This window comes from Sceloporus occidentalis, unplaced genomic scaffold (genome assembly GCF_023333645.1).
Source record: "Sceloporus occidentalis isolate IW3139 unplaced genomic scaffold, rSceOcc1.0.p SCAF_90, whole genome shotgun sequence".
Lineage (NCBI taxonomy): Eukaryota > Metazoa > Chordata > Lepidosauria > Squamata > Phrynosomatidae > Sceloporus > Sceloporus occidentalis.
In genome coordinates, this window is record NW_028317070.1 from 1675339 (window position 1) to 1702309 (window position 26971).

Sequence of the window (26971 nt, forward strand, 5' to 3'; positions counted from 1 at the left end):
ATTTGAATTTGGCGAGTCTCAGGTGATCAAGTCAAGTATGATTGTCAATCAGAAGGTCATATAAATCATAGATGCCATACTTTCATACACTTCTAGTTTGAGTAGGACTAAAGGGAAAAAGCATCCACAGAAGTCAGAAGCTATCCGTATGGATAGCTTCAAGTCTGGCGCACTCTACAATTTCTTTCACATACCCTAACTCTATTGTCACTCTCAGGCACCACAACTACCATCACATACAGAATACTTTTACAGTCCACTTTAATCACTGATTCAGCAAAAGCGGTGAACACATATAATCTGTTTATTAATTAGGTTAAAAGTTAATTATCGCAAAAATTTTATAATATTAAAAATGTAGAATTTAATAATCTTTAAACTTTTGGAATTATTTTGAGATTTATAGCATTTCATATTATCCTACCAATCGCTTTTCACACATGCAATGCACTGCGCCATGATATCCCAGCCTTTAGGCTTTCCTTTTTTTTTCCCCCCTACCTCGTATTTTAAGGTACCGTATATGCCGGCGTATAAGACGACTTTTTAACCCGAGAAAATCTTCTCAAAAGTCGGGGGTCGTCATACGCCAGGTACTAAAACTTACCGAGCCGGAGAGTCCCCACTAATCTATAGGGGAGGGGCGAGCGGAGAAGCCGCCTCCCCTGGGCCGGTCTTCAGGGCCGCGCCGAGGTAGGTGCAAGATCGTGATCTCCCCAACTAGCCCTGATCAGCAGGGGCCCGACCTCCCTCGGCTTCCGTGCTCCCTAATCACTACGCGCCGGCTATTGATACGGCACGGGGATGACGTCATGTCCCGGCGCTCGGCATCAATTGCCGACGCGTAGTAATGAGGGAGCAGTAAAGCAGAGGTCTGAAATGACAGAACTCACGCTCCCACAACTGGATGGAAGAAAGAAGATGAGAAAGGTAAGAGATGGGGAGAAAGGGGTGTGAGTGCAGTGTATGTATATATGTTGGTGTGAGATGGTCAGTGTATGTGTATGGTCAGGTGTGTGTAAGAGCAGTGTAGGTATTTGTGTGTTTGTAAGCTGGTGTGTATATATATGTGTGTGTGTGTGTGTGTGTGTAAAGGCAGGGGTGTGTGGTGAGGGCACACACAACACAATTCCAAAATAATGCCCCAGCGGGGACAAGGGTAAGTTACAACTGCAAATAAACCAATCCCATTCCTGGGATCAAAAAATACCCTTATTATAACCCCACCCTAAAACATGACTTTTATTAGTATGTTTATTAAAAGGTATAACCAAAAATGTACATTTTGGTAATATAAGTTTTGATTGACTCTTTACCGTCAATAAATTAAATGATCATTTAACAGCAGCATTTTGTGTTTACTCATGTTGTCTTTTACTTAAAATTAGCTGGATGATCTGAAACATTTAAATGTGACAAATAAGTAAAGCAGGATACATCCTTTTCAGAGTGATAGATGTCAGTAACTTTGTTTCTCATCTGTTCTTGAACGTCTTTAGATTGTGGCATCATGTGCTGCTCTTTGGGAACTTTTAGTGTGTTTCATTTCTATTTAATTGATATTTCGGTTCAACAGGACCAGCACAATCATACCTGAACGTGTCTAGTGAAATTGAACCCAATTATCCATTAAATGATTTTAAAACTGCATTTTGCGTTTACTCAGTAATCTTTGTCTAATATTAAAATTAGTTGGATTATCTAAAAAAAGAAATTGGGAAGGAGACAAATACTTTTTCGCAGCACTGTACTTAAGTCCTCTACTATCTTTACGAATATAATGATGCCTTCAACACCTACACTGTGATGTTGACTGATTATTATTTGTGATCTTGACACTTGGCTGGGTAAATGCCATACTGCCTCAGACTGACATAAAATGTTCGGAGCTGAAAGCCTTGTTTTCCAAGGCTGAGACTACAGAATATCTTTTTGTTCTGTTGAAGAATAACATATATTACAAAGCTCAACATCCACTGTATAATCTACAGTCATTGAACGATTAAATTCCAGTGGTGGCCCTTTATTTATGAATCAGACATAAGGATTTAGGTAAATATATTGTGCCAAATACAACGTAATCAATTACTACAAACACACTAAAGAAAGACACAGATAAATCACAATAAGAATTAAAATTGATAAAAAAAAATTCTGCCATTTATTCTTGGGAAATCCATAGAGATGTGGACTTCACGGCAAGTAGAAACACGTTTTAACTTAGCCTTCAGCAATGCCTAATTGTCTGATAGCTTTATCAATCTTTGCTTGTATATTTCCTTAGATATTATTTTATTGTTGTGTGCAACCCTCAAGCAAACAATTGCAATGTGCAACTTAAAAGATTTACATGTAGCACAGAACATCAAAGCTTATTCCTTGCACAGTTTAAGAACTTAAACCATAAAATCAATGGTGCAAACCGCAAAATCATTTACATTATAAAACAATTAACTCTATAGTGTAGGGATTTCCAAAATCCACTCTTTAAGGCATGCCAGGAGCATGCTTTGGAGATATGACTTCATGAAAACAGAGTACTGATCATGTCACTTATTCATCTGATGAACCCACATGGGCTGTTCCACGCACAGCTTGGAATCCTGCACCGCCTTTTAGATAAGTGTTTGGAATCAGAGGGGAGCAGAGTGGTTTTCGCTTACCAAGTTGTCAGTACCCCCTCGGCACCCCTCTCTCTCCTCTGCGAGCCCTCTAGCTCGGTCTCAGTGCCGGCTTGTAATGCTGAGCGCCGGAATATGACGTAATTTCCGGCGCTCAGCAGTAAAGCATCGCGCACCGAGACCGAGCAGGGAGACTCGCCGCAGGACTGCTGAAAGGTAAGTGAAGTACAAAGGGGGAGGGGGGATAGGGTAGATAATAGGGAGGGAGAGGAAGGGTAGATAATAGGGAGGGAGAGGAAGGGTAGATAATGACCCCTGGCGTCGGAAGGGGGGGGCAGCATTTGTCTTGGGCCGGCCCTAGGCTATAATGCAACTGTCATACAGAGATTAACGGTTTGGCGGCTCTTTCACAACAGACTGTCTATTATAAAGTTGTCTTAAATTGTTGTAGTGCCTGGAAGACAGCTGTGATGCGAAAAGGTTACTAGTGTGATGGAAGCATGTTGGTGTAAGGGTTAATTGAGGGGTTAATAACAAATTAATTTACAAAACAGAAACTTTGTCATAAAATAACATATCCCGACGCATTCTTGCACCTGGTGTGAGGGCAATAACTACAAGTTTCTAGATAAAAGTTAATGAATATGCTGGAAAGTTGGCCTACTCCAGCAATGGTGAGACTCGCATCAGTGTATGGTGCCTGCAGCCAAACGCTCTGTTATGTAGGATATAGCTTCAAGGGTCCCCCGATGCAGTAAGGAACGTAAGCATACTCTGTTTGGTTCCAAATCAAATTTTAAGCAGTAAGCTTGTATTTTATTTTTGTAACAGGTGACTGGGGTTTCATCTTTTAGAGAGTAAATAAAATGTATGAAGAGAAGAAACAGGAAAAGAAGTGAGAACAGACAGAAGAAAAAAAATGCCCATCCTCCACAGAAGGGACAAAAAAAAGATAGGATGAAACAGAATACTCTATGATACAAATATATAGTAATGTTAGATTAGACCTTGCATCTTATGGAGAGTCCCAGTGAAGCTGTCACATTATAAAGACAAGTGTCGGGGCAGGTCTATCAGTTCAGAAATTAATTTACTGTATATTACATTACTTTACTTCAAAGGTATATAAAAACTGTAAAGGGCAAAATTACAATAGCATTAAGAAAATTGCCTGTGAAACCTTACTATCTTTTTAAGTAGCAGGGCTACCAACTCTCAATATCATATTTGATATTAATTCTAGTAGTTGAAACAGGTCATTAAACAAAATGAAGTTATCCAGCAGTGTCTGTCTGTAATAAACCACTGTTATAGCCAAGTAATAAAAAAGAATATTGAGAAATCACACTGATAAAGAAAAACAAAATAAAACAGTAACTGGTTACGACGTACTTCAGTGTACCAGCGTAGTCTGCAATTTGTTTATTCAGTAATTTCAGAGTTTGGATCATGTTCAGTTTAGGGGTTCCCCCACAGCAAGCTCATGAGAGGCAATGCCCTATTTGAAGGAAACTGTTGGTGGCCAAGTTGAGCAACTTGTGGAATTCTGATGTTTTTGAAAAGGTCCCAGCAAGAATTTCTTACCAAAATGTTTTGTGTATGGGGCTAGTTGCCCTTTTTTGACCATACAGTGCGGAAACTAGGGGGCTGTATCTGAACACACTGCTTGATATGCGATTATAAGCTCATCGAAGATGTTTTCATGTCTACAGTAAATTCCATAGACCTAAATCTGCCCAATATTAACATGGTGACCTCCTGAAATTTAATTTTAACTATTTTAGAGATGTGTCTTGATGGTTTACATATGTACAATTTCCAACTGTGTTGCTATCATCACAGCCATATTTTTAAACAGTTTCTCATCGAACTTATTAAGAGATACATACACATTTCATGTATAATATTTATCTGCTTTAGCATAAGTTGACCAGCTAATTAAAATTAATTTCAAAGGAGTTAATACAAAGGAACTGTTATTTAATTTTAATGTATTTATTTATTCTTTTGTACACACTTGTGTGTAATCCATCCTAGTTACCCTAGGGGGAATACAGTGTTGTATAATAATATGTGATACACTTCAAATGTATCACATATTATTGGAGAGAAGGGCTCGTTTGATAGCCTGGACTCCCCCCTGTCAGCAGAAGCCATCATCGCTGGCTTCCTGCTTCGCGATCGCCTATAACAGCTGCTGGCGCGAGCGTCAGAAAACTGTTACTATTTCAAATGCCTGATCACACCATCGGACATTCCCTTCCGGGTCGCGTCACTGCTGATTTCACCCAGAAGGTCATCGGAGGACAGGGTCTGTGCTCCAGACTCCCTGGTGTCTAGTGGGGGCAGCCACTGAACGTCTGCGCCATGCACGCAGACAACCTCTGCTGCTGCCCAGCACTTCCGCCGGAGCTTCTATGACGGAGCACCAGAAGGTCATGTCACACCAGCGCTCTGTCATAGAAGCCCCGGCGGAGGTGGCAGGCAGCAGCGGAGGTTGTCCGCGCACATCGTGCAGACGTTCACCAGCTGCCAGGGATGAGGATCCAGGTCCCCTGCAGTGCTGTAGGGGATCTGGATCTTAGTCATATAGTCAGACCTCTATTTGAGGTTTTCTATCAAAATACACTCCATTGTGATATCCCGTCTGGATTATTGCAACTACCTTCTAACTGGTCTCCCCCTCTCCCGCCTTTCACCACTCCAATCTGTCCTCAACATTGCCGCTAGACTAATCTTTCTTTGTTACCGTTTCTCATCTGCTGCTCCACTATGCCAATTGCGCCATTGGTTCCCCATACCCTCCAGAATCAAATTCAGTTCCTATTGACTTTAAATGAAACACATCTGGCAAGCTGGAAGTTTAATTGAAATCTGTCAGTTGCTGTAAAGAGTACATGCAGTGGGGAGAAGGGAAATCTGATAAAATTGGATATTATGGGCAAATAAGGAATTTCTAGATGTTAAAAATGCAATGTTATAACAAAACTAGTAGTGAAAAAATAAGTAAAAATAGGAATTCTGGAGTATCATGTTCATTTATTGATCATTCATAGAATAGATCTACAAATATTTAAACGTAACTACAGGAGCAATTGCTATGCAAATCCAAAATTTACAAGATTTACTGGGAACAGATGCAGATGACATTCTGCATAAATGGCCAATGTTGAGCCATGCTCCAAAGAACAGATTTAATAAGGACTATAACATCAGAATATGTCCTTCACAAGTCAGTAAAATGCCTACAGGATTTAAAAATGTGCGTTTTTAAATAGAGTCTTTGGTCTGATTGGATAGATTTTGAATAGAAGCAAGCAGATAATCCTAGTTGCAAATCTAATTTGCTATATAAAAATAAAATAGTGAAAAATTGAAAGTAATAACCCAACTTTTTCTGACTTTTATTTCAAACTCTTTTACTCATCGACAAAAGCTAATGGAAAATCCTGTTATATAGACTAATATTTGTGCTGCGTTTAGAAATACCCAATTTTTTTATGCGTTTTTGCAAGTTATAGGGCAATAAGTAAAAGTAACGTATTGCCATTTCAAAACCAAATCTGGTCATCCTATGCCCAATGTCTTATTTGGGACCTCTGTGAAGCCAGCCAATTCAATTTACCCAGGTCAAATCATAAATTTTTTTTAATAAAGACACGTCATGGTACATTTTAAATTTTCTTGCAATTGGATGGTTCCCCTTATAGCGTTATGGTGACATCACTAGGGTCTTTTTTTTAAAATTTATAATACCTATTTTTTATTTTACGGATCACATAGTGATTAGTAAACTTGGCTCCACTGACCTGCATGGTTGTCTGGACAGACCTTCTGGGAACTCTACTACTTTTACTGGGGGCCGCCATCTTAACAGAGGCAGGATGCTTCTCACTACGGTGCTTGTGATTGGTCTCAGGAGCATATCGATAGCATGGGGAAAATCACCCGGGACCCCTGCAACTTTTTTTGGTATTGATGAATGCCTCACTATGGAGGCATTGCAGTAGCACCAGTAGATCAAAGAAACAAAATCTCTTTAGCCCTTGCTTGTTTAGCCCAATAACACGCCAGGCATATCATTGATCCTCAAGTTATGTTTTTCTGTGACATGCCTGGCACATCATTGGTCGTTAGGGGTTAAAAAATAATGCATATTAAAGTGCTCAAAGAGTACGTTAATATGCACTTTTAACGGATGTAGAAACCGCAGCTGCTGCCCTCCTCTGTGGTCTGATAATGGAAGCAGCATATTAGTTGCAGGAAAGCACTCCAACAGAAATAAGTAGGAGTGCTTTCCGTGCATGAGCACCAGCATGTAAAAGCCCCACCTGCAGCGTACCTCCAGCCAGCACTGGAGATGACAGGAGACACCAAATGAATATGGGGAGATTCTGAAGAATCACTTTATGCAATTGCAAAGGGACACCACAAAAATTTAAAGGGACCCTGTAACTATATAGCACATGTGATGGGTGCAGCATCCATTTAATTATCAATAGTGAACATTTGTTTCACAGTAAAACCTAACTCTTTAATAAGTGTAACAATCCCTTTTTTTCATTCATTAAAAGCTCTAATTTAAAAACAAATCATGGTATGCTGTTATCATGCCTTATTACGGCCTTTAACCCCTTAAGGACCGGGCTCATTTTTCGTTTTGTACCCTCTGGGACCGAGGCTGTTTTGACACTTTTGTGGTGCTTGTGTTCAGCTGTAATTTTCTCCTCACCCATTTAGTGTACCCACATAAGTTATATATTGTTTTTTTCAGGACAAGATGGGCTTTCTTCAGATACCATTATTTTGATCGTATCATCTTATTTACTATAAAAAAATTAAAAAAACATGGTGAAAAATTGAAAAAAACACATTTTATGACTTTTATTTGAAAAATCTTTTACTCACCTAAAAAGCAAGTAAAAAAACTAGCTAAATAGATTCTACTACTTGTCCTGAGTTTAGAAATACCCAATGTTTTTATGTTTTTTTGCTGTTTTTTGTAAGTTATAGGGCAATAAGTACAAGCAGCGTTTTATGATTTCCAAATCTTTTTTAACAAATCTGGTCAGTCTGCCTCCATCTCCTCTTTGGAATATCTTTGAAGCCGGTTAACTCAATTTAACCCCGTCAAACCATATATTTTTGAAAACTAGACACCCCAGGGTATTCCAAATGCTGTTATTTTAACCCTTTCCATGCACCAATTATAGAACTACACTTTGTCAAACTTTGTAATAGTAATTTTTTTTCACACAAATTGTACTTTAGTTATAGATATACAGGTCCTGGTATATGTCACTGTCAAACAACCCCCCAATATGTGTTCAGGAACATCTCCTGAGTACAGCGATACCCCACATGCATGGGTTTGTCAGATTGTTTGGCTGGTAAAAGGCTACTTTTGGGGCATGCGTAATCCAGGTGGTCATTTGGTCATTCTGCCTCCATCTCCTCTTTGGAATATCTTTGAAGCGGGTTAACTCAATTTAACCCATTCAAACCATATATTTTTGAAAACTAGACACCCCAGGGTATTCCAAATGCTGTTATTTTAACCCTTTCCATGCACCAATTATACAACTACACTTTGTCAAACTTTGTAATAGTACACAAATTGTACTTAGATATACAGGTTCTGGTATATGTCACTGTCAAACAACACCCCAATGTGTGTTCAGGAACATCTCCTGAGTGCAGTGATACCCGACATGCATGGGTTTGTCGGGTTGTTTGAGATTTAAAATGCCACATTTGGGAAGTGCGCTTTTTTTCTCCATTTTGGTCAGTCTCTACCTATGCCCTATCTTTGAGCTCGGCCACTCCAATTTACCCCATCAGCCATTTTTTTATATATTAGACACCCCTTGGGTATTTGAAGTGCTTTTATTTTAACTCTTTGTTGAGATTTTTGAGAAATTTTAGCACTTGCTCAAAATAATAAACTTTATTTTTTTATTTTATTTTTTTAATACTTTTTTTATATTTTTCTTACACATTTTGCTGGTACTGGATGGTTCATCAAGTGACATCACTGCATAATTATTTTTAAATGTTAGCACATTTTTTCCATTTTTTTTTTATTTTTTATATTTTACTAATCACATAGTGATTAGAAAGCTGGGCTCCATTGACTTGTATGGTTGAATGCAGTACCTGTATTCAAGCCGCAAGTGGAGCCAGAGTTCTCTAGAGGGTCTAGCGAACTCTTTCTTCTTTATTGGTTTTTTTTCCCGGGCCGCCGCCATCTTGCTGATGGCGAAGATCACCGGCAGCTGCGGCTGTGACCGCTCTCCGGAGCGGTCACAGCCCATCCAAAGGTAAGTGTTTGGTGTCGCTGGATGCCTCCTGATCGAGGCATTCCAGCGACACCATTTAAGTTTAGGAGGCGATCGATGATCGCCTCCTAAACGCTTTTAAAACGGGCGTCCGCCGCCATACAATGTATGGCGGCTGTTGACGCCCTGGGGAGGGGCCCCCGATGCCGATCTCGGCGTTACTGAATGCCTCGACATCGAGGCATTACAGTAACGCCGTTTAAGCGAAGAAAGTGATCGTTGATCACTTTCTAAGCTTATTTAATTTTTTGACGGTTCAGGACCGTCAAAGGTCATTTAGTGACCTTCTTGTCATGACGGTCCTGAACCGGCAAAGGTCGCGAAGGGGTTAATGCACACATACCAAAACAAAAGGGAAGTAATAAAGTAATAATTTACAGCTAATCGTAACAAATATTTAACTTGGTAGAAGCAAGTTCTTGAACTCCTAATTTTAATGAATAAATGTTTGTTTTAGATTTTGGGTGAATTAGTCAGTCAATAAACCTGACTATTATTTCCAGTTTTCTATTGGTTTTCATAGAAGAAAACAAACAAACTTAAAAGTGAGACTGAAAAAAGTAAACACTTCCCAAAGACACTAAGGAAGTAAAAAATTCATAATGCAAAACATCAGCAGGGACAAGATCCAATTTTCTCCTTTAATGGAACTTTAATTTCCTAATTTTGGCATAGAACAGCTCTGAAGTAGAGTTAATGGCAGTGGAGAATTATCTGAGCAAACAGTAGCTGCGTGGTGATCTCTGGGAAAATGTCCATTTATCATACATGGAGATACAAATCTCAGTGCAAGTGCACTTCCATGTCATTCCACAAAAACAATGCTTGGTAAACGTTTTAAACAATAATATAATGCAATTAAGGTCAGCACATTACCTGTCACAAACAAACAGAAAAAACTACGATTCAGACATTTATAAAAGGGATACTCCAGCCATCAAAAGCACTTTAATGCTTGCAACCGGTGTTCCAGAATCGGAATTTCCCGGCTGGTCTTCAGATTCGTCCGTTCCAGTGGTGGGTTGACAAGGGTCTGGTTACAGTGGGAGATCTGCTCCTCAACGGTCGGCCCTACTCCTTCCAGCAACTAGCCTCATTGCACGACATACCTACGTCTGAAACTTTTCGATACAGCCAGATTTCTCATTTTCTCCTTCAGTTCCTCAAGCGCTTTCCGGATTACGTTGCTACCTTTTATGAACATTTGTGCGTGCGTTCCCATAAAATCGCTGGGGCGATATCACTTCTGTACAACCATGCTTTGGGGGTGAAGTACTCGTCCTCGCCTTCTTTTGAAAGCCAATGGGAGACCGATTTGGATCAAGCCCTCGACTCCTCTGATTGGGGGGAGATTTATGAGAACATTTGGAAAGTCACCGCCTGCACTCTTGTGCAGGAGAACTGCTTTAAGGTGTTGTCTCGCTGGCATCTCACCCCTTCACGCCTGCACCGTATGTTCCCGACGCATTCCCCTCTCTGTTTTCGTGGCTGTGACGAGGTGGGGACCCCGCTGCATATTTGGTGGACCTGCCCCAAGCTTGTGCCGATATGGGCCCATTTCTTCGGTTTGCTGAGCGATGCTCTTGGGGAATCCCTCCGACCCGAGCCTTGGTCGGCTCTTCTCTGTAGATGCTATCCTTCAGATACTCTGTCTAACCCAGCGCATCGTCTTATATTTCGAGTCTGTACGGCGGTCCGTCTCGCTATTGCCCAAGTATGGAAATCTGGCACTCCTGAGCTGCACGTCGTTGAAGCTAAAATTTGGCATATGCTTTTGATGGAAAAGATCACGGCTTACCTGCATGACAAGTCCCACATTTTCTTTCTCACCTGGGGTCCGTGGATGGAGAAATTTGGGATGTCGCCAGCAACGGTTTCGTGGATCTGACCTGTGGCTGCTACCTGTTGTTCGGCTGGCTGAGGCTCTGAGGTTTCTGAGAGTTCTATCTCTTTTTTTTTATTTATTTATTTATTTATTTTTATTTTAATTTTTATTTTTTTATTTATTTTTATTTTTTTTCTCCCCCTCTCCTTTTTTCGGTGCTTCTCTTTGGTCTTCTGGCTTTATCTCTTTTCTTTTCTCTGCATTTCTCTCTGGAGATGATTTTCGATACTTACACCTACTCCAGACTCACCGGCGCTGATATTCTGTGCGCTCAATGTGTGCCTTTCTGGGCCTTCGTCTTTTGGGCGTTGTGCCAGGGGCCTATTATTAGGGTACATTCTGTTTACATTATCTCCTGTTCCGCGCTCATTGGCGTTGTCGTGATATGTACACTGTACATATGATGTGGTGTGTTGTCTGTATTTAAGTTTATTTGGAAGTCATCTTTTCTATTGACAAAATAAAAATTACTTTAAAAAAAAGCACTTTAATGCTCATGATGTCGGAATGTCAGCTTTAAATTAACAGTCCTCTGGAAACGCATGAAAGGATTAAAAAAGAACGTCATACCAATGCATTTGCCCAGGTAAAATATACCCACGGCCAGCTGATGCCCACTGGCTCACGCAGAAGTTTCAGGAGTTCTAACAACAAGGTAAGGCGAGTGATTTTTTTCAGTAAAAGCACATTAGTATTCACAAAGTACCTTAATATGCACTCATTAGCAGAGCTGCATGGTAGCACTTGAGTGTCCCCTTAACAGTATTAATTTCAAGAAAAACAGACTGATTAGACATATAGATCACATCAACACATGATGTCTGTAAAAGAATTAGGTCAAAGAGAGAGAAGTAAATTACACGAGCAGTGGAAAAAAGAAAAAAAAAGTGTCCAGTTGCCAGTAAACTACAATTCAGATCAAAAACATCATGGACATTTTTTGGTAATGTGACAGGAATCTTACACCCATATTTATTCCTATGCTTTTGTACTGAAATGGTTAATCATATTGCTGTTATCATGAGCAGTTTGTACACAAGTACAGTTAAAGGGGCAAAGCGGCCTGCATATGCATTTTATTACATAGAATAGCCGAGTGTTGCATTACATTGTTGTTTTTTCCACTGTGAAAATGCATTGAGGGATTCAGCAGGATTCCAGACTCCTCTAACACTAACCTACTTGATCTACAACTCCCCATTTGCCTTTACAGCATCTCTCCATCGATCCCACTGTCAAGAACAAGGAGTACCAACGTCTGTACTGTATTCTAAAGATTTTTTTATTTTTTTTTAAAAAGCAGCAATGGCAGATGTTATGAAATCCCTCTTAAGAAATGAGGCACATTCTGTAATACAAAATACATTTCTCTGTTATCTATGGCATATATAAAATCTTCAGTCCAGACGCACTGCAAAATACTGTTAAAACAACATTAAAGTACTACGAAGGTTAAAGCATTAAACAATTAAGATGCAATTACTCACCAGTAATGCCATTTGGCTGTGCATGCAAATCACAGTACCAAAGCCTGTTAACTGGATCACAGCCCTCACGGATGGACAGTAACACATATTTTCCATCATCAGAGACCTTAAAAAAATAATAATAAAAATAAAAGAAAGAGTATTATCTGAATACATACTATAAACAAAAATTAACAAAGGGGAAGTATTGTGTTGTTAAAGAGTCAAAATTCCACAATATTGCAGACTAGAGCAGTATGACCGATAGTCATACCTGGGAACTCTCCGGGTGTGACCCGGAGATTGCTGGGTGAGCGCTGCTCCTCCGGTTCAAGACCCGACTCCTCCGTGTCGAGGGTTCTTGACAGGCCCCGCTCCCCGCCCATTTTTCCCCGACATCAGCGGGACCGCCCGCCGACGTCAGTGTGCAGTCCTGGCTGCATCCCACAAGGGAAGGCTCCGGGTAGCCGGAGCCGAGAAGTTCCCAGGTATGCCAATAGTTAGACTCTGGGATGACAGAGGAGTTGATTGAAATACTAGTAGGTAGGCATCTGGTATCCACAGCAATTTGTACATGGCTTCGTAAAGTCGTAAAAAGACTGATTATCAGTGCTATGTACTTCCTTACAACCATTCCTTCTGTTATTTAAAAAATCCAATTTTACAGCCAAGGATGTCCATAAGGTTCATCAAAGACCTAAGTCGGTCAACAATTGTTATACCTCCAGTGCCCTCCTCCCACATCCATACAAACATAGTGGAGTAACTAAAAGTAGCCAGGTTGCCTATATGGCTTCCAAAAAAGAGAGAATTCTTACCTGGGAATTCCTTTTCCTTGTCCATTTCCAAGGTGGCACATGAGAAGAAGGCTCCGCCTACCAGGTAGGGCAGGAAACACTATAAAAAAGGAGACCTCCCCCTTCCTCCCCAGTGTGGTTAAAAAGAAAGACTCAGACAAATAAAAACCAAACAAAGTAATTTTAATGGGTGGGAGAAAAAGTGTGCCACCTTGGAAATGGACAAGGAAAAGGAATTCCCAGGTAAGAATTCTCTCTTTCCCTTGCCATTCCAGGTGGCACATGAGAAGAATTAGCAAGATAGGGAGGGAAGGATTCCAGTCTGTAGGACACAACGACCAAATTGAGACTCATCTGAGAGATGAAGATTCAGCCTGTAGTGCCTTACGAACGTATGAATCGACCTCCAGGTCGCTGCCTTACAAATGAGAGACGGAGACACCCCGGAGAGTTCAGCCCAGGAAGTCGAGACGGATCTGGTCGAGTGAGCCTTCAGGCCGGAGGGAGGTACTCTTCCCGCAGAGACGTAACACAAGGTGATAGCGTCTTTAAGCCAGCGGCTCACGGAAGCCCTGGATACTGATCTGCCCTTGCGGGTTCCTGCAAAGGACAGAAAGAGAGAATCGGATTTCCTCCAGGCAGACGTACGTGAGAGATAAGACAGGATACATCTCCGCAGGTCTAGCGAGTGGAGTTCCAGTTCTTTGGGATTCTTGGGATCCGGACAGAGAGTAGGCAGAACGATCTCCTGATCCGAATGGAAGGGAGAGACTACTTTAGGGAGAAACTCCGGAGGCAAACGAAGGATAATGCAGTCCGGCAGAATCCTGAGAAAAGGTTCTACCCTGGAGAGAGCCTGGAGCTCGCTCACCCTCCTAGCAGAAGTGAGGGCTACTAGGAGGACAACCTTGTAGGTGAGCAGCTTGAGAGAGGTATCCTCTAGAGGCTCGAAGGGAGACGTGGTGAGTTGGTGCAACACAAGGTTAAGGTCCCAAGACGGGACCGATGGACGGAGCCTAGGGCGAAGTCTACACATTCCCTTAGAAAATCTGGAGATCCAAGGATGGGAAGCCAGATGGAAGTCCAAGAAGTTGCTCAGTGCCGAGATCTGGACCTTGATAGTAGCAGGTTGGAATCCTTTATCAAAGCCATCTTGAAAAAAGCGCAGCACCTCACGGATAGATGGAGAGGATACTTCGTGCACATTGCACCAGGCGATGAATGTTTCCCAAACCTTCTGGTACTTGGCGGTCGTAGAATTTTTGCGGCTGGAGAGAATGGTGTTCACTACTGGTGCAGCTAATCCTTTAGAGGTCAGGATCTCCCTTTCAGAAGCCATGCGGAGAGGTTGAATCGGAAGGGATCTGGGTGGAGAACAGGACCTTGAACGAGAAGATCCTTCACCTGAGGAAGAAGCATGTGTTTGTCTATGGACAAGGTGGTAAGGTCCGAGAACCAAATTCTTCGAGGCCAGAAAGGAACAACCAGGATGACTTTTTGAGGGTTTTCCCGAATTTTCCGGAGCACTCTGGAGATAAGGGGAAGCGGAGGAAAAACGTATGCGAGATCGAAATCCCAGGTCTGCGAGAGTGCTTCCAGGCCTCGGGGACGGCCGACTGGTGAAAGAGAGAAAAACTCCTTTACCTGAGTGTTCAGCTGCGTGGCCATCAGGTCTATCTGGGGAGTACCCCATTTTTTTGTGATGAAGGCGAAGACCTTTTTGTTTAAGGACCATTCTCCCGGAGGTACTGAGTTCCTGCTGAGGTAATCCGCCTCCTGATTCAGTGAACCCTTGATATGGACCGCGGAGAGAGTACAGTGACTGAACTCCGCCCATCGGCAGATCTGAGCAGTCAGGGTCTGCAGGCGTCTGCTTCTGGTGCCACCCTGTTTGGAAAGGTAGGCCACCACGGTGACGTTGTCCGAAAGGATCCTGATGGACTTGTGCCGCAGGATTGGAGACCAGAACCTTAGAGCCCTCCAGACCGCCAGCAGTTCTAGAAGATTGATGTGCAGGCTTGATTCTTGAGGAGACCAGGTTCCCTGGGTAATATGGCTTCCCATGACAGCACCCCAGCCTGTCAAACTGGCGTCGGTGGAGATAACCACCCAATCTCTTGTTTGCCAAGGGAGTCCCTGTGAAAGCTTCTTGGCTGACAGCCACCAACGGAGTGACTCCCGAACGAAGGGAGAAAGCCGGACCTTCTTGTATAGGGACGTCCTGGAGCGATCCCAGTGATCCAGTAAAAACTGTTGAAGAGGTCTTGCGTGAGCCAGTGCCCAGGGAACCGCCGAGATGGAGGAGGTCATTAGACCGAGCAAAGACATGACGGATCTGAGGGACACTGACTTGCTCTGTAGGACCGCATGTGTGAATTCCCGTAATCTTAGGATTTTGTCCTGCGGGAGAAACGTCTTCTGTACTTCTGAATCGAGGATCATTCCCAGAAAGGTCTGACGTCTGTTTGGAAGTAACTTTGACTTTAAAGAGTTCACCAACCATCCCAGGTTGTGGAGAGTCCTGAGGGAAAACTCTAGATGGGATTGGAGCAATGATGCCGAGGCTGCAATTAGGAGCCAATCGTCCAGGTATGGGACCACTTTGATGCCTCTTTGCCTCAGGAAGGCCACGACCACTGACATGAGTTTCGTGAAGATCCGTGGTGCTGAAGCAATTCCAAAAGGAAGGGCCCGAAACTGAAGATGACGAACACCTTGAGGCAGTGTAACGGCCAGACGGAGGAATCTTTGGTGGTCTTCCCTGATGAGGACATGTAGATAGGCATCCCGCAGGTCTATAGTGACCATGAGGTCCCCCGATGAAATAATCTCTGTGGCGGACTTCAGGGATTCCATCCGAAACCTGTTGTATCTGATACAGGCATTTACCAACTGTAGGTTGATTATTAATCTGAATTTCCCGGACGGTTTTGGCACGACAAAGACGTGGGAATAGGTTCCCTCTCCTATTTCTAGATGAGGCACCGGGACTAGAGCCCTTTCGTGAATTAAGTTGTTGAGTGTGGAAAAAAATCCCGCTCTTTCCCAAGGATCTGCAGGAGGCATGGACAGCAGGAATTTCTGGGCAGGTAGGTGAGTAAACTCCAGTGCATAGCCCTGATTGATGATGCGAAGGACCCAGGGGTCTGAGGTGATCTCTTCCCAGGCATGAAAGAAACCGGTTAACCTGCCCCCTACTTGGAGCCTGCTGGCGTCAGAACCTTCCTGATTTACCGTCCCTGCCTCTGCCTCTTCCTCTCTGGAATCTACCTCTTGCGTAGGGTTTACCACGAAAGGACTGGTAGTCTTGATTGGAGGTAGAGGGCCTGTAGAACTCCCTGTCTCTTGGAGCTCTATAATAATTAGACCTGAAACGAGGTGGTCCTTTCCTCTGAGGTAACCAGTGCTTGTCGCCCGTGGTGGATTCTAGAATCGTGTCGAGGTCGCTGCCGAAGAGGTGATTCCCCTGGAACGGAATGCTGCACAGCTTGTGTTTTGAGGCATTATCTGCAGACCATGACTTAAGCCAAAGCGCTCGTCTAGAAACCGCTGAAAGTGCCGTAGCTTTAGCAGATGCACGGACAGCTTCAATGGAGGCATCGGAGATGAAGTCAATTGCTAAGCAGGTGTCGGACAGGTTTCTTGCAACCTGCTCAGTCCCTGGAATAGCTGCCAGGTCTTCCACCGCTTGTTGAAGCCAGATCTTAATGGCTCTAGAAGTTGACGCTATGGCAATGGCTGGACGAAAGTTCGCCGCTGCTGCTTCAAAAGCCCTCTTGGCGGCATTCTCAGCCCGCCGGTCCATGGGGTCTTTGAAATGGGACGCGTCCTCCATCGGAATGGCTGTTTTCTTCGTAGCCTTGGCTACTGCGGTGTCCACTTTCGGAACTTCCCAGGCATCGGAATTCTTACCATCAAAAGGGAACAGCTTTTTGATTCTTGAAGACGTGAAGAATCTCCGGTCAGGATATCTCCACTGCTCCGTAATTATTGCTGAAAGTGAATCGTGAACTGGAAAGGTCTGCGGTTTCCTAGAGTGACCCTGAAAAGGATCCGGTTTTGAGACTGGTATGTCATCCTGTAGATTCAAAGTAGATCTGACTGCAGAGATGAGCTTCCCTGTTTCTTCGATTGGGAAGAAAAAGGTTTCCTCTTTAATTTCCCCCTCCTCATCCGAAGACTGGGGGTCATTCGACTGGTAGTCATATTCCGAAAAAGGAGCCGAATAATCTTCCATGGCATCTGGAAGAACATTTGGTGGACCCTGCTGGTAAAGTTGATGCTGAGGCACCGGCGCCTGAGGGGAACTTGCCATGGCCCGAAAACAGTCAAAGGTAGACTGAAGTTCTCCCTTCAACCAGGAGGTAAATTCTGTTGCGGAAACTTCTTTAGGCCGAGAGCAGGAGCTGCACATTTTGGCCGTGGGGTCGTGTAGGGTCTTTTTACAGGAAGAGCAGGCTTTGTGTTTCGTTTTTCCCACAGACTTCCTATGTGGGGAGGCCTCAGGAGGAATGTCTGGATTTTTGTCTGACATGACTGAGGAGAAAAACACAAGGATGAGACCACAGAAAGTAATAGAAATAGGCAATGGTTTCAACCCAGGAGGGAAAACCTACTTGAAAAAGGCAATATACAATCCTCAGGCACAGGCAGGCACAAAAAAGGAGTAGAAAAAGCAATAATACAGTACAGGAACGAGAGCAAGGAAAGATCTTACCCATTCTGGCGGTTTTATAGCGGCATTTAGGCGCCCAGGCCCGGAAAACATCACATCCGGAAATTCCCCGTCAATTGACCTCTCGTGACCCCGGACGCAGTGCCGGAAGAAAAGCAGATAGGAGAAATAATAAAAAACGGGCGCCGTGAAACCGGCACAGCCGGCTATAGAGTCCCGCTCGCAGCGCCTCCGGAGCGCTCTCCTGCCGTGTCTCACGCTGAGGATTCCTCCTCCCCGGGACGGAGAGAACCGGAGCCCGGGGATGCACCTCCCAGTGAGCCCCCTGGGCTGTGGGCAGCATATAACGAGGACTGAGCCTCGAGTAACCGCGAGGACGCGGAGTTACATCCTCCGAGGCTGCCGCATCACCCTGGATCCCCCGGGATCACTATCGGGGATCGGAGAGAAAGGACGCCCCCCCGGGGCTCCAAGAAAACAAAAAAGAAGAAAAAAAAAAAAAAGGTAAGCTAAAGCCTAACCGCTACCTGAGTAGGGCAGGAAACAACACTGGGGAGGAAGGGGGAGGTCTCCTTTTTTATAGTGTTTCCTGCCCTACCTGGTAGGCGGAGCCTTCTTCTCATGTGCCACCTGGAATGGCAAGGGAAATGTAGATTGTATCCCTATAGTTACACACGACATAGACTTCTGAGTTGCTGCTCAATGCATACATTAGTGCCACAGTACCTGTTCAAACATGTTCTTGTTTAATATGAGAAGTAGGAAACCACTTGACACTTTTGGAATCTGGGATTTATTTGAAACCCGAGTCTCGAATAGGATATCACAGGCTGAATTATTTCTAAAATGATCCGTATAGAATGATGCCCTGGCCCTTTAAAGTTTAAAAAAAAATCTAATCTATATTCCAGCACATTAGTGAAGAGACCCATTATATATGCTAATATACATTTATACGTTAACATGTTTGTTCAAAGTTAGGTGTTAAAACTAGACTCACACGGCCCTTTAAAGCCCAACGCGGAACTTGGCCTGGGGAGACCCCCATTCCAAGAGTTAAAGGTCTGTACGAGCGACTCTATTGGTCGCCGGCAGGGAGATCCTCTGCCATTGGTTGATGGCAGACGAGCCCCCTGCCAGCGACCAATAGAGTTGCTTGGACAGACTTTTAAAATCCTGGTGCCGCAACTTGGCAACCACTGGTCTCCCCGCTCCAAGAGTTAAAGGTCCCAATTGGTTGATGCCAGAGGAGGCCCCTGCAGGCGACCAATAGAGTCGCTTTGGCCCTTTAACTCCTGACGGGGAACTTGGTCTGTCTGCCTGCTCCAAGAGTTAAAGGTCTTTAACTCCTGACGGCGTTACCTACGCAGCAATGCAGGGGTTAACTGGAACAGAAATCTGTAGGTTCGCCGTCAGGAGTTAAAGGGCCATAAGAACAACTTTTTTGGTCACCGACAGGGACATCCTTTAGCATCAACCAAATGGGAGAACAGGGAGATTAGTAAACGAAGACGAAAACGAAGATTCTTCGTCTTGTGTGTCTTCGTCTTGCCGCCTTGTTCGGTATTCAGGCTGAACAACGAAAACGCACCCTTCCTGTTCGTTTTTATGTTCACCCGAATACGAATGCACAAGTCTAGTTAAAACCATGTGTGTGCCCTGGGAGCAACCTCCTTAACTTCCTCTACACAGTATTTACATCATCATTCCTCCCCAATAATCCCCCATTATTAAGTTGCTGACAGCAGTTGATTTGATGAGAAAGAAGGAAGAGAACTTTAATACAGGAAAATTATTTTGTTAATGCTAGTTCTTCAACAATGAGAAATAGATTACGGCTTCCTTGAGGAAGCTACTAAACTAAGCATCGCTTATTTATATAGCGCCAGCAGATTCCCTAGTGCTGTTAAAATCAGTAGGATAATTTAAAGTCACAAACAATAACAAACTGGTACAAAAGGAGAAGAGGGCCTGCTCTTAGGAGCTTACAATCTAGTTGGTGGTTGAGGAGGAAGTGAAACAATAAGAGATACAGGGATCCATGCTTGGATGGGGATGAGTCGATTTGGTCCGGATGATCTGTTGAGGTTGCTTATTGTTCAGATGCTTTGATTAAGATGATGGCTGAGAGTGCTTAGAAGAAAGGTTGTACGCTTGTCAAAAAAGGTGGGTTTCAGAAAGCTTTTGAAAATTGCGTACAAGAGAAAAAAAATCCGATGGAATGGGGAAGGGAATATCAGAAACTGGTACAGCACGGGTGAAGCAGAAGAGAGACGCTGGTCATGAAGAGGGCGGTTAGGGGTGTTTGGACCGGATGGTATAGATATGGGGTGTGCAGAGTTGTTAAGGGCTCTCTAGGTCAGGGTCAGAAATGTTATTCTGAAGGGTACAAGGAGCCAATGGAATGACTGGCATAGTGGAGCTGCAGATGAGGAGCTTATGAAAAAGAAAAAAGAAAAAAAAACACATTGTGACAAACACAACATACTAAATATAACACACCTAGTTTTGAAGTCTGTACATGCAACAAACATCTGAGCGACTCCCTCCAGCTCTAAAAAGAAATTCTATGTGCCTGCACATACCGACAAGTATATTTCACGTGGCCAGGCATGAAACAAAGGGACATTAATGCATATGAGAGCTGCGTGGTGCCTTTACGTTTTTGTTTATTCTGTTTTGCAAATGATTCTACAGAATTGACTGAACAAATCTTCTCGCACATGGGGGGGGCCCTTAGATCCTCATGCGCATATGAGGGAAGTGCTGCCATTGATTTCAAAGGTACCACTTTCCTGATGCTGCCTGACTAGCCCGTCTGTGTCATCGAATCAATTTAATTTTGGTTAGTTTTGGCAGAATGCATATTAAAGTAGTGTCAGAGTGGGGGTGTCAGGAACACTAAACCTTTAGGATATAACATTTGTCACATACTTGAAATCTTTTCTAATTTTCCCAAGCTGCATGCACGAGCAGCATTAACAGATGCAGTATCCTGATAATGTGGCCCCTTTCTTTGAGAACGCTGAAATTTACAGATTGTATTCTTTTTACAGGAGTTCCGCTAGGGCTGGATGGTTTGTGTGAAGCTCTGGCTTTCTTATCAGCTTCACTGGGCTAGTCCTTAAACCTGCAAGCCTTTCCTGATCTTGATGGTACAAGCTTGAGTTCTTTGCTGACCCAATGTATTTATGCATGTTACATGGGCTTCATCCTTTTCATATGCCTGATGTTTTAGAAACTGTTTTTAAGCACAGAATAGGGTTGGAGATGCACGGGTCTTAAGAGTCCCATCTGCTTACAGACTTTTCCAATCTGTTTAGTTCTCGTCAAAGAAGTGCAAGGACTACTCTGGCTCATGCAAGTGAATCGGAGAACACCACCCAGCCAACAATTCTGCACGTTTACAGTGAAATGTGACAAAAGCCCTCTTTTGCACAACAATCAAAATGCTTAGACACATAGATGTCACAAATTCCACATACAAAGCTAAACTGTAACTGCTCATAAACCAAGAAAATATAACATTTGTCACATATTTGACACCTTTGACAGAAAAATCTTTTCTAATTTTCCCAAGCTGCATGCACGAGCAGCATTAACAGATGGAAGAACCCTAAGTTATTGTCTAAACGGTGCGGCAAGGTAGTTAACAAGGCTGTCAGATGTATGTTAACTCTAGTTTTATTGATGACATGTTTATTTAAAAATGATTCCCTCATTAAACAATTGTTAGAACAAAAATAGTAAAAAAAAACCCCAAAAAACTGTGCAACCATGGTCTCGAAATCTATCTTAGATGGCCAACAGAGGTACCATCTTAACCAAATTTCAGCGTTCTCAAAGAAAGGGGCCACATTATCAGGATTCTGCAGTTTGAATGTATGTGCCGTATTTGCCGATTATAAGACGACCCTGATTATAAGACGACCCTATAATTAAATATTAAGTTAGGAAAAAAAGAAAAAGCTTGAATAAAAGACGACCCTATAGGAAAAAAGTTTTACCAGTAAATGCTAATCCATGTAAACTATTTTTTTTTAAATAAAAGCTATGATTGAGAAAAATATTTTTTTATTATTTCCTTTTATTTTCCAACCTGCCCCACCAGTTACGCACATCTGCCCCCAGGCCTCAACAACCCCCACGCGGCAACCCCGCAATGCTTTTCGTCTGAGAGGGAACCTGACGAATAAGGCAGACACCCTGTCTTGTACCTGGCCCTAACCAGGGTGTCCTGATTTTGACACCTGAAATGTTTGGGGGGAATGCAGTTATGAACTAAATTTGCTGTGCATACCAGCAAAAAATACGTGTAGCTTGATAGGAGTCCTGTATAATAGTCAAATACTTCATTGGGGTACAAACAGCCATTAGGAGAAAACTAAGGAATGGGTAGAACAGGTAGCACGTGCTCCTAAAGAGCAAACAACTCTCATGAACCTTCCTTTAAACAGATTGTATTCTTTTTACAGGAGTTCCGCTAGGGCTGGATGGTTTGCGTGAAGCTCTGGCTTTCTTATCAGCTTCACTGGGCTAGTCCTTAAACCTGCAAGCCTTTCCTGATCTTGATGGTACAAGCTTGAGTTGTTTGCTGACCCAATGTATTTATGCATGTTACATGGGCTTCATCGTTCTCATATGCCTGATGTTTTAGAAACTGTTTTTAAGCACAGAATAGGGTTGGAGATGCACGGGTCTTAAGAGTCCCATCCGCTTACAGACTTTTCCAATCTGTTTAGTTCTCATCAAAGAAGTGCAAGGACTACTCTGGCTCATGCAAGTGAATCGGAGAACACCACCCAGCCAACAATTCTGCACGTTTACAGTGAAATGTGACAAAAGCCCTCTTCTGCACAACAATCAAAATGTTTAGACACATAGATGTCACAAATTCCACATACAAAGCGAAATGTAACTGCTCATTAACCAAGCAAATAAAACGAAAAGTTTATCACTAATAGAGCACAATTTAAATAATAAGGATGAAAGCTTTGTGTTATGAGACGCATAGATTCTTTAAGTTCTAAACAGCATAGTAATGTGTGATGAACAATTAAGCCATATGCATCACTTTAAATTATCAACACAACTTCATGGTAGTAGCTATTCCACTAATATTTGTGCTCAGTACATTACATTATACAATAGATCATTCTCAACTCCAGGCAATGGCAACACAGTACTGGTTTATAATAAAAGTCTAGGCATTTGGCAATGTAAGCGTCATGATGCCATTACAGCAGGCTTGCCACCAAAAATAAATCTGTTACATATCTATTGTTTCTTTCTAAATCTCTAATACCAATACATCCACTTATTTACTTTACTGATGTGTCTGGTGGGGGGATTCAGTCAAACTGGAAGATCTGTTATGGTCAATAGAAGGTATAAAAAAAAATAAAAAAAATAAAAAGTGCACATATATTTTGTATTATCTTTTTATACACTATATGGCAATTTTTAAAGCTACTAAAATATGTCATCATACCTGCTGTGAAAATGCATCCGGCATTAATCTCGGCAACCTCTTTTGTCTTAAAAAGGTTACAGCTATTTAAAAACCTGTTCAATCAGCCATTTATTACAACGGGACGGAAGGTTGTATGCTGAGATTCATCATTCGCTCATCAAAATATGATATTTGAAAACATTTTTAACTTACTATATAACAGGAAGCAAATGATCCATTTGTAAAGAGGATAGTATTAAGAGCATATATTGGCTGGAGAGCCGTATTGATGCTATTTTAAGATCCACTTTACAAACTACAATTGTACCACAATGCCTGGTATACAAAAAGCATAACGATGAGATTCATAAGGGAATACGGAAGGCCCCTCATTAACTCGTTACAGATGACTTCTATCAGCATTAAAGGACACACATCACCAACAGGCAAATATTACCTTGCCCATTCCCTGACCGTCTCTTTCAAATACACTGGGAAATAAAAGGAAAACGTGTTATTTGAACCTCACAACGACTGTGTGGCATTCTGAACCTTGAAACATCACAGAAGCATTTTGGTCTTGTGATGTATTCAGCAACGATAGTCCTCTGTATTAGGTTTCTGCACAGATTATTAAAGAAATTGTTTGCACTAAAAAAGCGCATATTTTACACAATGCACCAAATACAGCAGGAGCACTTCTCCAATCACCAAAGTGTGATATTATTTTAAGTAATTCAATCATAAGAACGCTGTATTCAATAAAAAAAGGGCACATGTAAAAATGCAGCAACAATCCATCATAGCACTTTTAATGTCAACAATAAAGAGTCAACAAAAGAGGTAAATAAATTCACCTACATAACAAAGCAGCTTTTTAAAATGGTGTTTTCTAAAATTCAGTTACACCTTGTTTTTATAGCAGCGTTTCTGTATATTTAAGGGAGTAAGTATGGGCCAAACTATTTCTTTTATTTTCTAAATAGGTTTATAGAAGCAGAAGCATTTTTTTCGCATTGGTTCAATGCTCTCTACATGTGTTACATGACAAGGTAAGGAGATTTGACTTTTGACCAATAATATTTCTAAGGCTACGATTTAATTACATTTATATCTCTGTTGTCCAACAAAGACATCATATCATTTAGAAGTAACTAAGCATTATTATTATTATTGTTGTTGTTGTTTTATATAGCACCAACACATTCCACAGTGTAGTACACTAGGTAAACAGGACATAACTAGTAATATATAACATAATTTGACAAAATAGGAAAATGCAAGGTCGAATATACAACACTAAACCATTTTTCCCCACTGCTCATTAGTGAAAAGAATATAATGAATGGTGCATCACAGATACATAATACGAAGTTTAAATCAAAATATAAAAGTGTAAGCAAGTAAGTTCATTATTTACGGTTTATTCTTATTTTACTTCAAGGTTGACACTGCCATCTACTGTCCAAAAAGGGAAGTGTAAAATCATTTTAACCTGTGACAGATGTGTAGGTACAACGAGGTGTTGCCTCCAACTGGCAGAAGGAGGGAACGTATTCCTTAATAAAATGAATAATGCAGAGAAGCTGCCTTGAAGCCAACAGTTTTTGTTTTATCTATGTTTATGGTTTATTTATGCTATGTCTGAGTGACGAATAAACAGTAGTGGAAATGAATGGTGCCGTTTTGCTTTTGTGTCTCTATACTATGTATAAAGGTATATTTTATTCTCAAAGTGTGTTTTAAAAACTATATACTCACACATAGTAAAATATTATCACTACATATAATGAACTTCTACTGCAAAAAGGGCCAAGCTTGCCCTGCATAATATATAGTTAAATAGATAATGTTTAGCAAGATCATTAGGTTGAACATTTTATTTCACCTGCAGACTCTCTATTTAGTAAACAGACCCAAAGCGTAGAGTTAATGGGTCAGATTTAATGACTCCCATCAAAACTTCCAGTGGGTGCAGATTGCTGCAATCCATCAGCCTCCTATTAGCTGTTAGGGGCACCACAGTAGGGTATGCAATTCCATATATTATAATTAGAGGATACAAACAAACTTCTCAACAACTCCAATGATATGCCCTCAACTGGATTACATCCAATTTACTCAATAGTATTCACACCCAGTAATGGGAAATAGAGCAATAGAGGGCGTGGAGGCCGTAGAATTCTCACTGTAATTAAAGGCCTCTCCCCAAGTTGTTTTAGCAAGATACATAGTACACTGGTTTAACTATTTAATTTAAGGGAATTGTGTCCTCCCACCTTCCCTGTGCCTGTACAGGGTTGCTTATTTGCCCTTTGGTTGAATCAGCACACTAGCCTGTTTATAGAGAAGACAAAACTGGCTTCAGAGCTTCCATCTACACACGCACAGCTAAATGGGTTTATTTCCTTCACTGATCCCTGAAAGCAAACAGGTCCGGCTGTCGTTCTTATTTAGGTCTGGCTGTCGTTCTTATATAGGTCCTTATATTACATTCAGAGACAGGACACTTTACTGGTTGAGTGCTTAGGTATTTGACGTTCTAAGGTGTTAACTTGTTTTAAAGGTCAGCAAAGGGCACACATGAAGAAAATCCATTTCACACAGCCCTGTACACACCACTGTAATGGAAAAGGAATAAAAATGTGGTTGTTTACCTCAGCACCTCCCATCCATTTAGGTTCATCTGGGAATTCCGCACATAGGACGTCTTTTGACTGATCGGTGCCTAGGACATGATAGAAGAGCTTCTGGTGCAGGTTGGTGGAGGTTTCAGTTCCTTTGCATAATAAAAAAAAATGTTAGACGGCAATAAAGATTATATGCACACAGTACAAGAACTCAAACCACCTTCAAATAGTGCTTCTACCTTCTTAGGCCAATCAAGTTACTGAAGGGGTACTTGAGACAAAATCCCAGCTTACTTCAGTACAGGTTACCATGTATCGGGTCCTAGGTATGCACAGCACATCTCTTATAATATAAAATAGGCAATTCACTCCAAATTACTTCAAATTGTTATGAGGAAGATGGTTAATTCTGGACTTTATGGAGGGCCTGATAAGTGGACATGATTGTCGGATATCCCTGATTGTACAGAAATACACACTTCAGATGTGCCAACAGCGCTCCTCGTGTATCTTTTTTTGTTTTTGTTTTAAGAGCCATATAAACTGCTGGGCTTCTGGCTGCCAATGGCCAGGAGGAGAGGAAAGTATCCACTATACAGTTATAATGCAGTAAATTTTCTTCTAAATAAAAAATATAAAATTTCACGTTTTAGTACTAGTTATATTTATTGCCTTGTTGCTGAAACAAATTTCCAGTTTGACTGGGAAGTTGTATTGGGCCAGAGTGCTGACACGATAATATTTTTTTTTCTTTATAAGTACCCTTGATAAATATAAAGTTTTATCTTTACCCAACCTGGAAACTTTTCCAAAAAAAATCTCATGATGAGCACTAACAAAAGGAACCCAAAGGCAGATTGAGATCCCAAAGCTTGAGCAGTCTCACAAAAGGTGATTTTAACAGGACCGGAAATTGATGAGAAGATTCAATGTGAGTGTACAATATATGCCGAACTGCAGTCAGACAGAGAAAAAATTGCCCCTCAAGGTTATAGCAGTTTTATTTCATCTCATAACTCCAAGAGGGTGTCTTAAAAAATAATGTGTGCTTCTGTAAAAGAAAGTAAGTGCTTTTATTGCTATGATATAGACTTCCTTTATACAGTG

The 26971-nt window shown here is 41.9% G+C and overlaps 1 protein-coding gene across 1 annotated transcript in view; it reads right to left on the reverse strand.

The window, feature by feature from the left end:
* The window catches only part of LOC149284590 (prolyl endopeptidase-like), a 70228-nt gene that overhangs the window by 37170 nt on the left and 6087 nt on the right, over nucleotides 1-26971 (reverse strand). Inside the window, exons 6-7 of the mRNA XM_089496455.1 lie at nucleotides 25892-26013; nucleotides 12332-12437 (exon numbers count right to left, since the gene is read on the reverse strand). Coding sequence (XP_089352581.1) covers nucleotides 12332-12437; nucleotides 25892-26013 — 228 coding nt within the window. The remainder of the gene's footprint in view (nucleotides 1-12331; nucleotides 12438-25891; nucleotides 26014-26971) is intronic.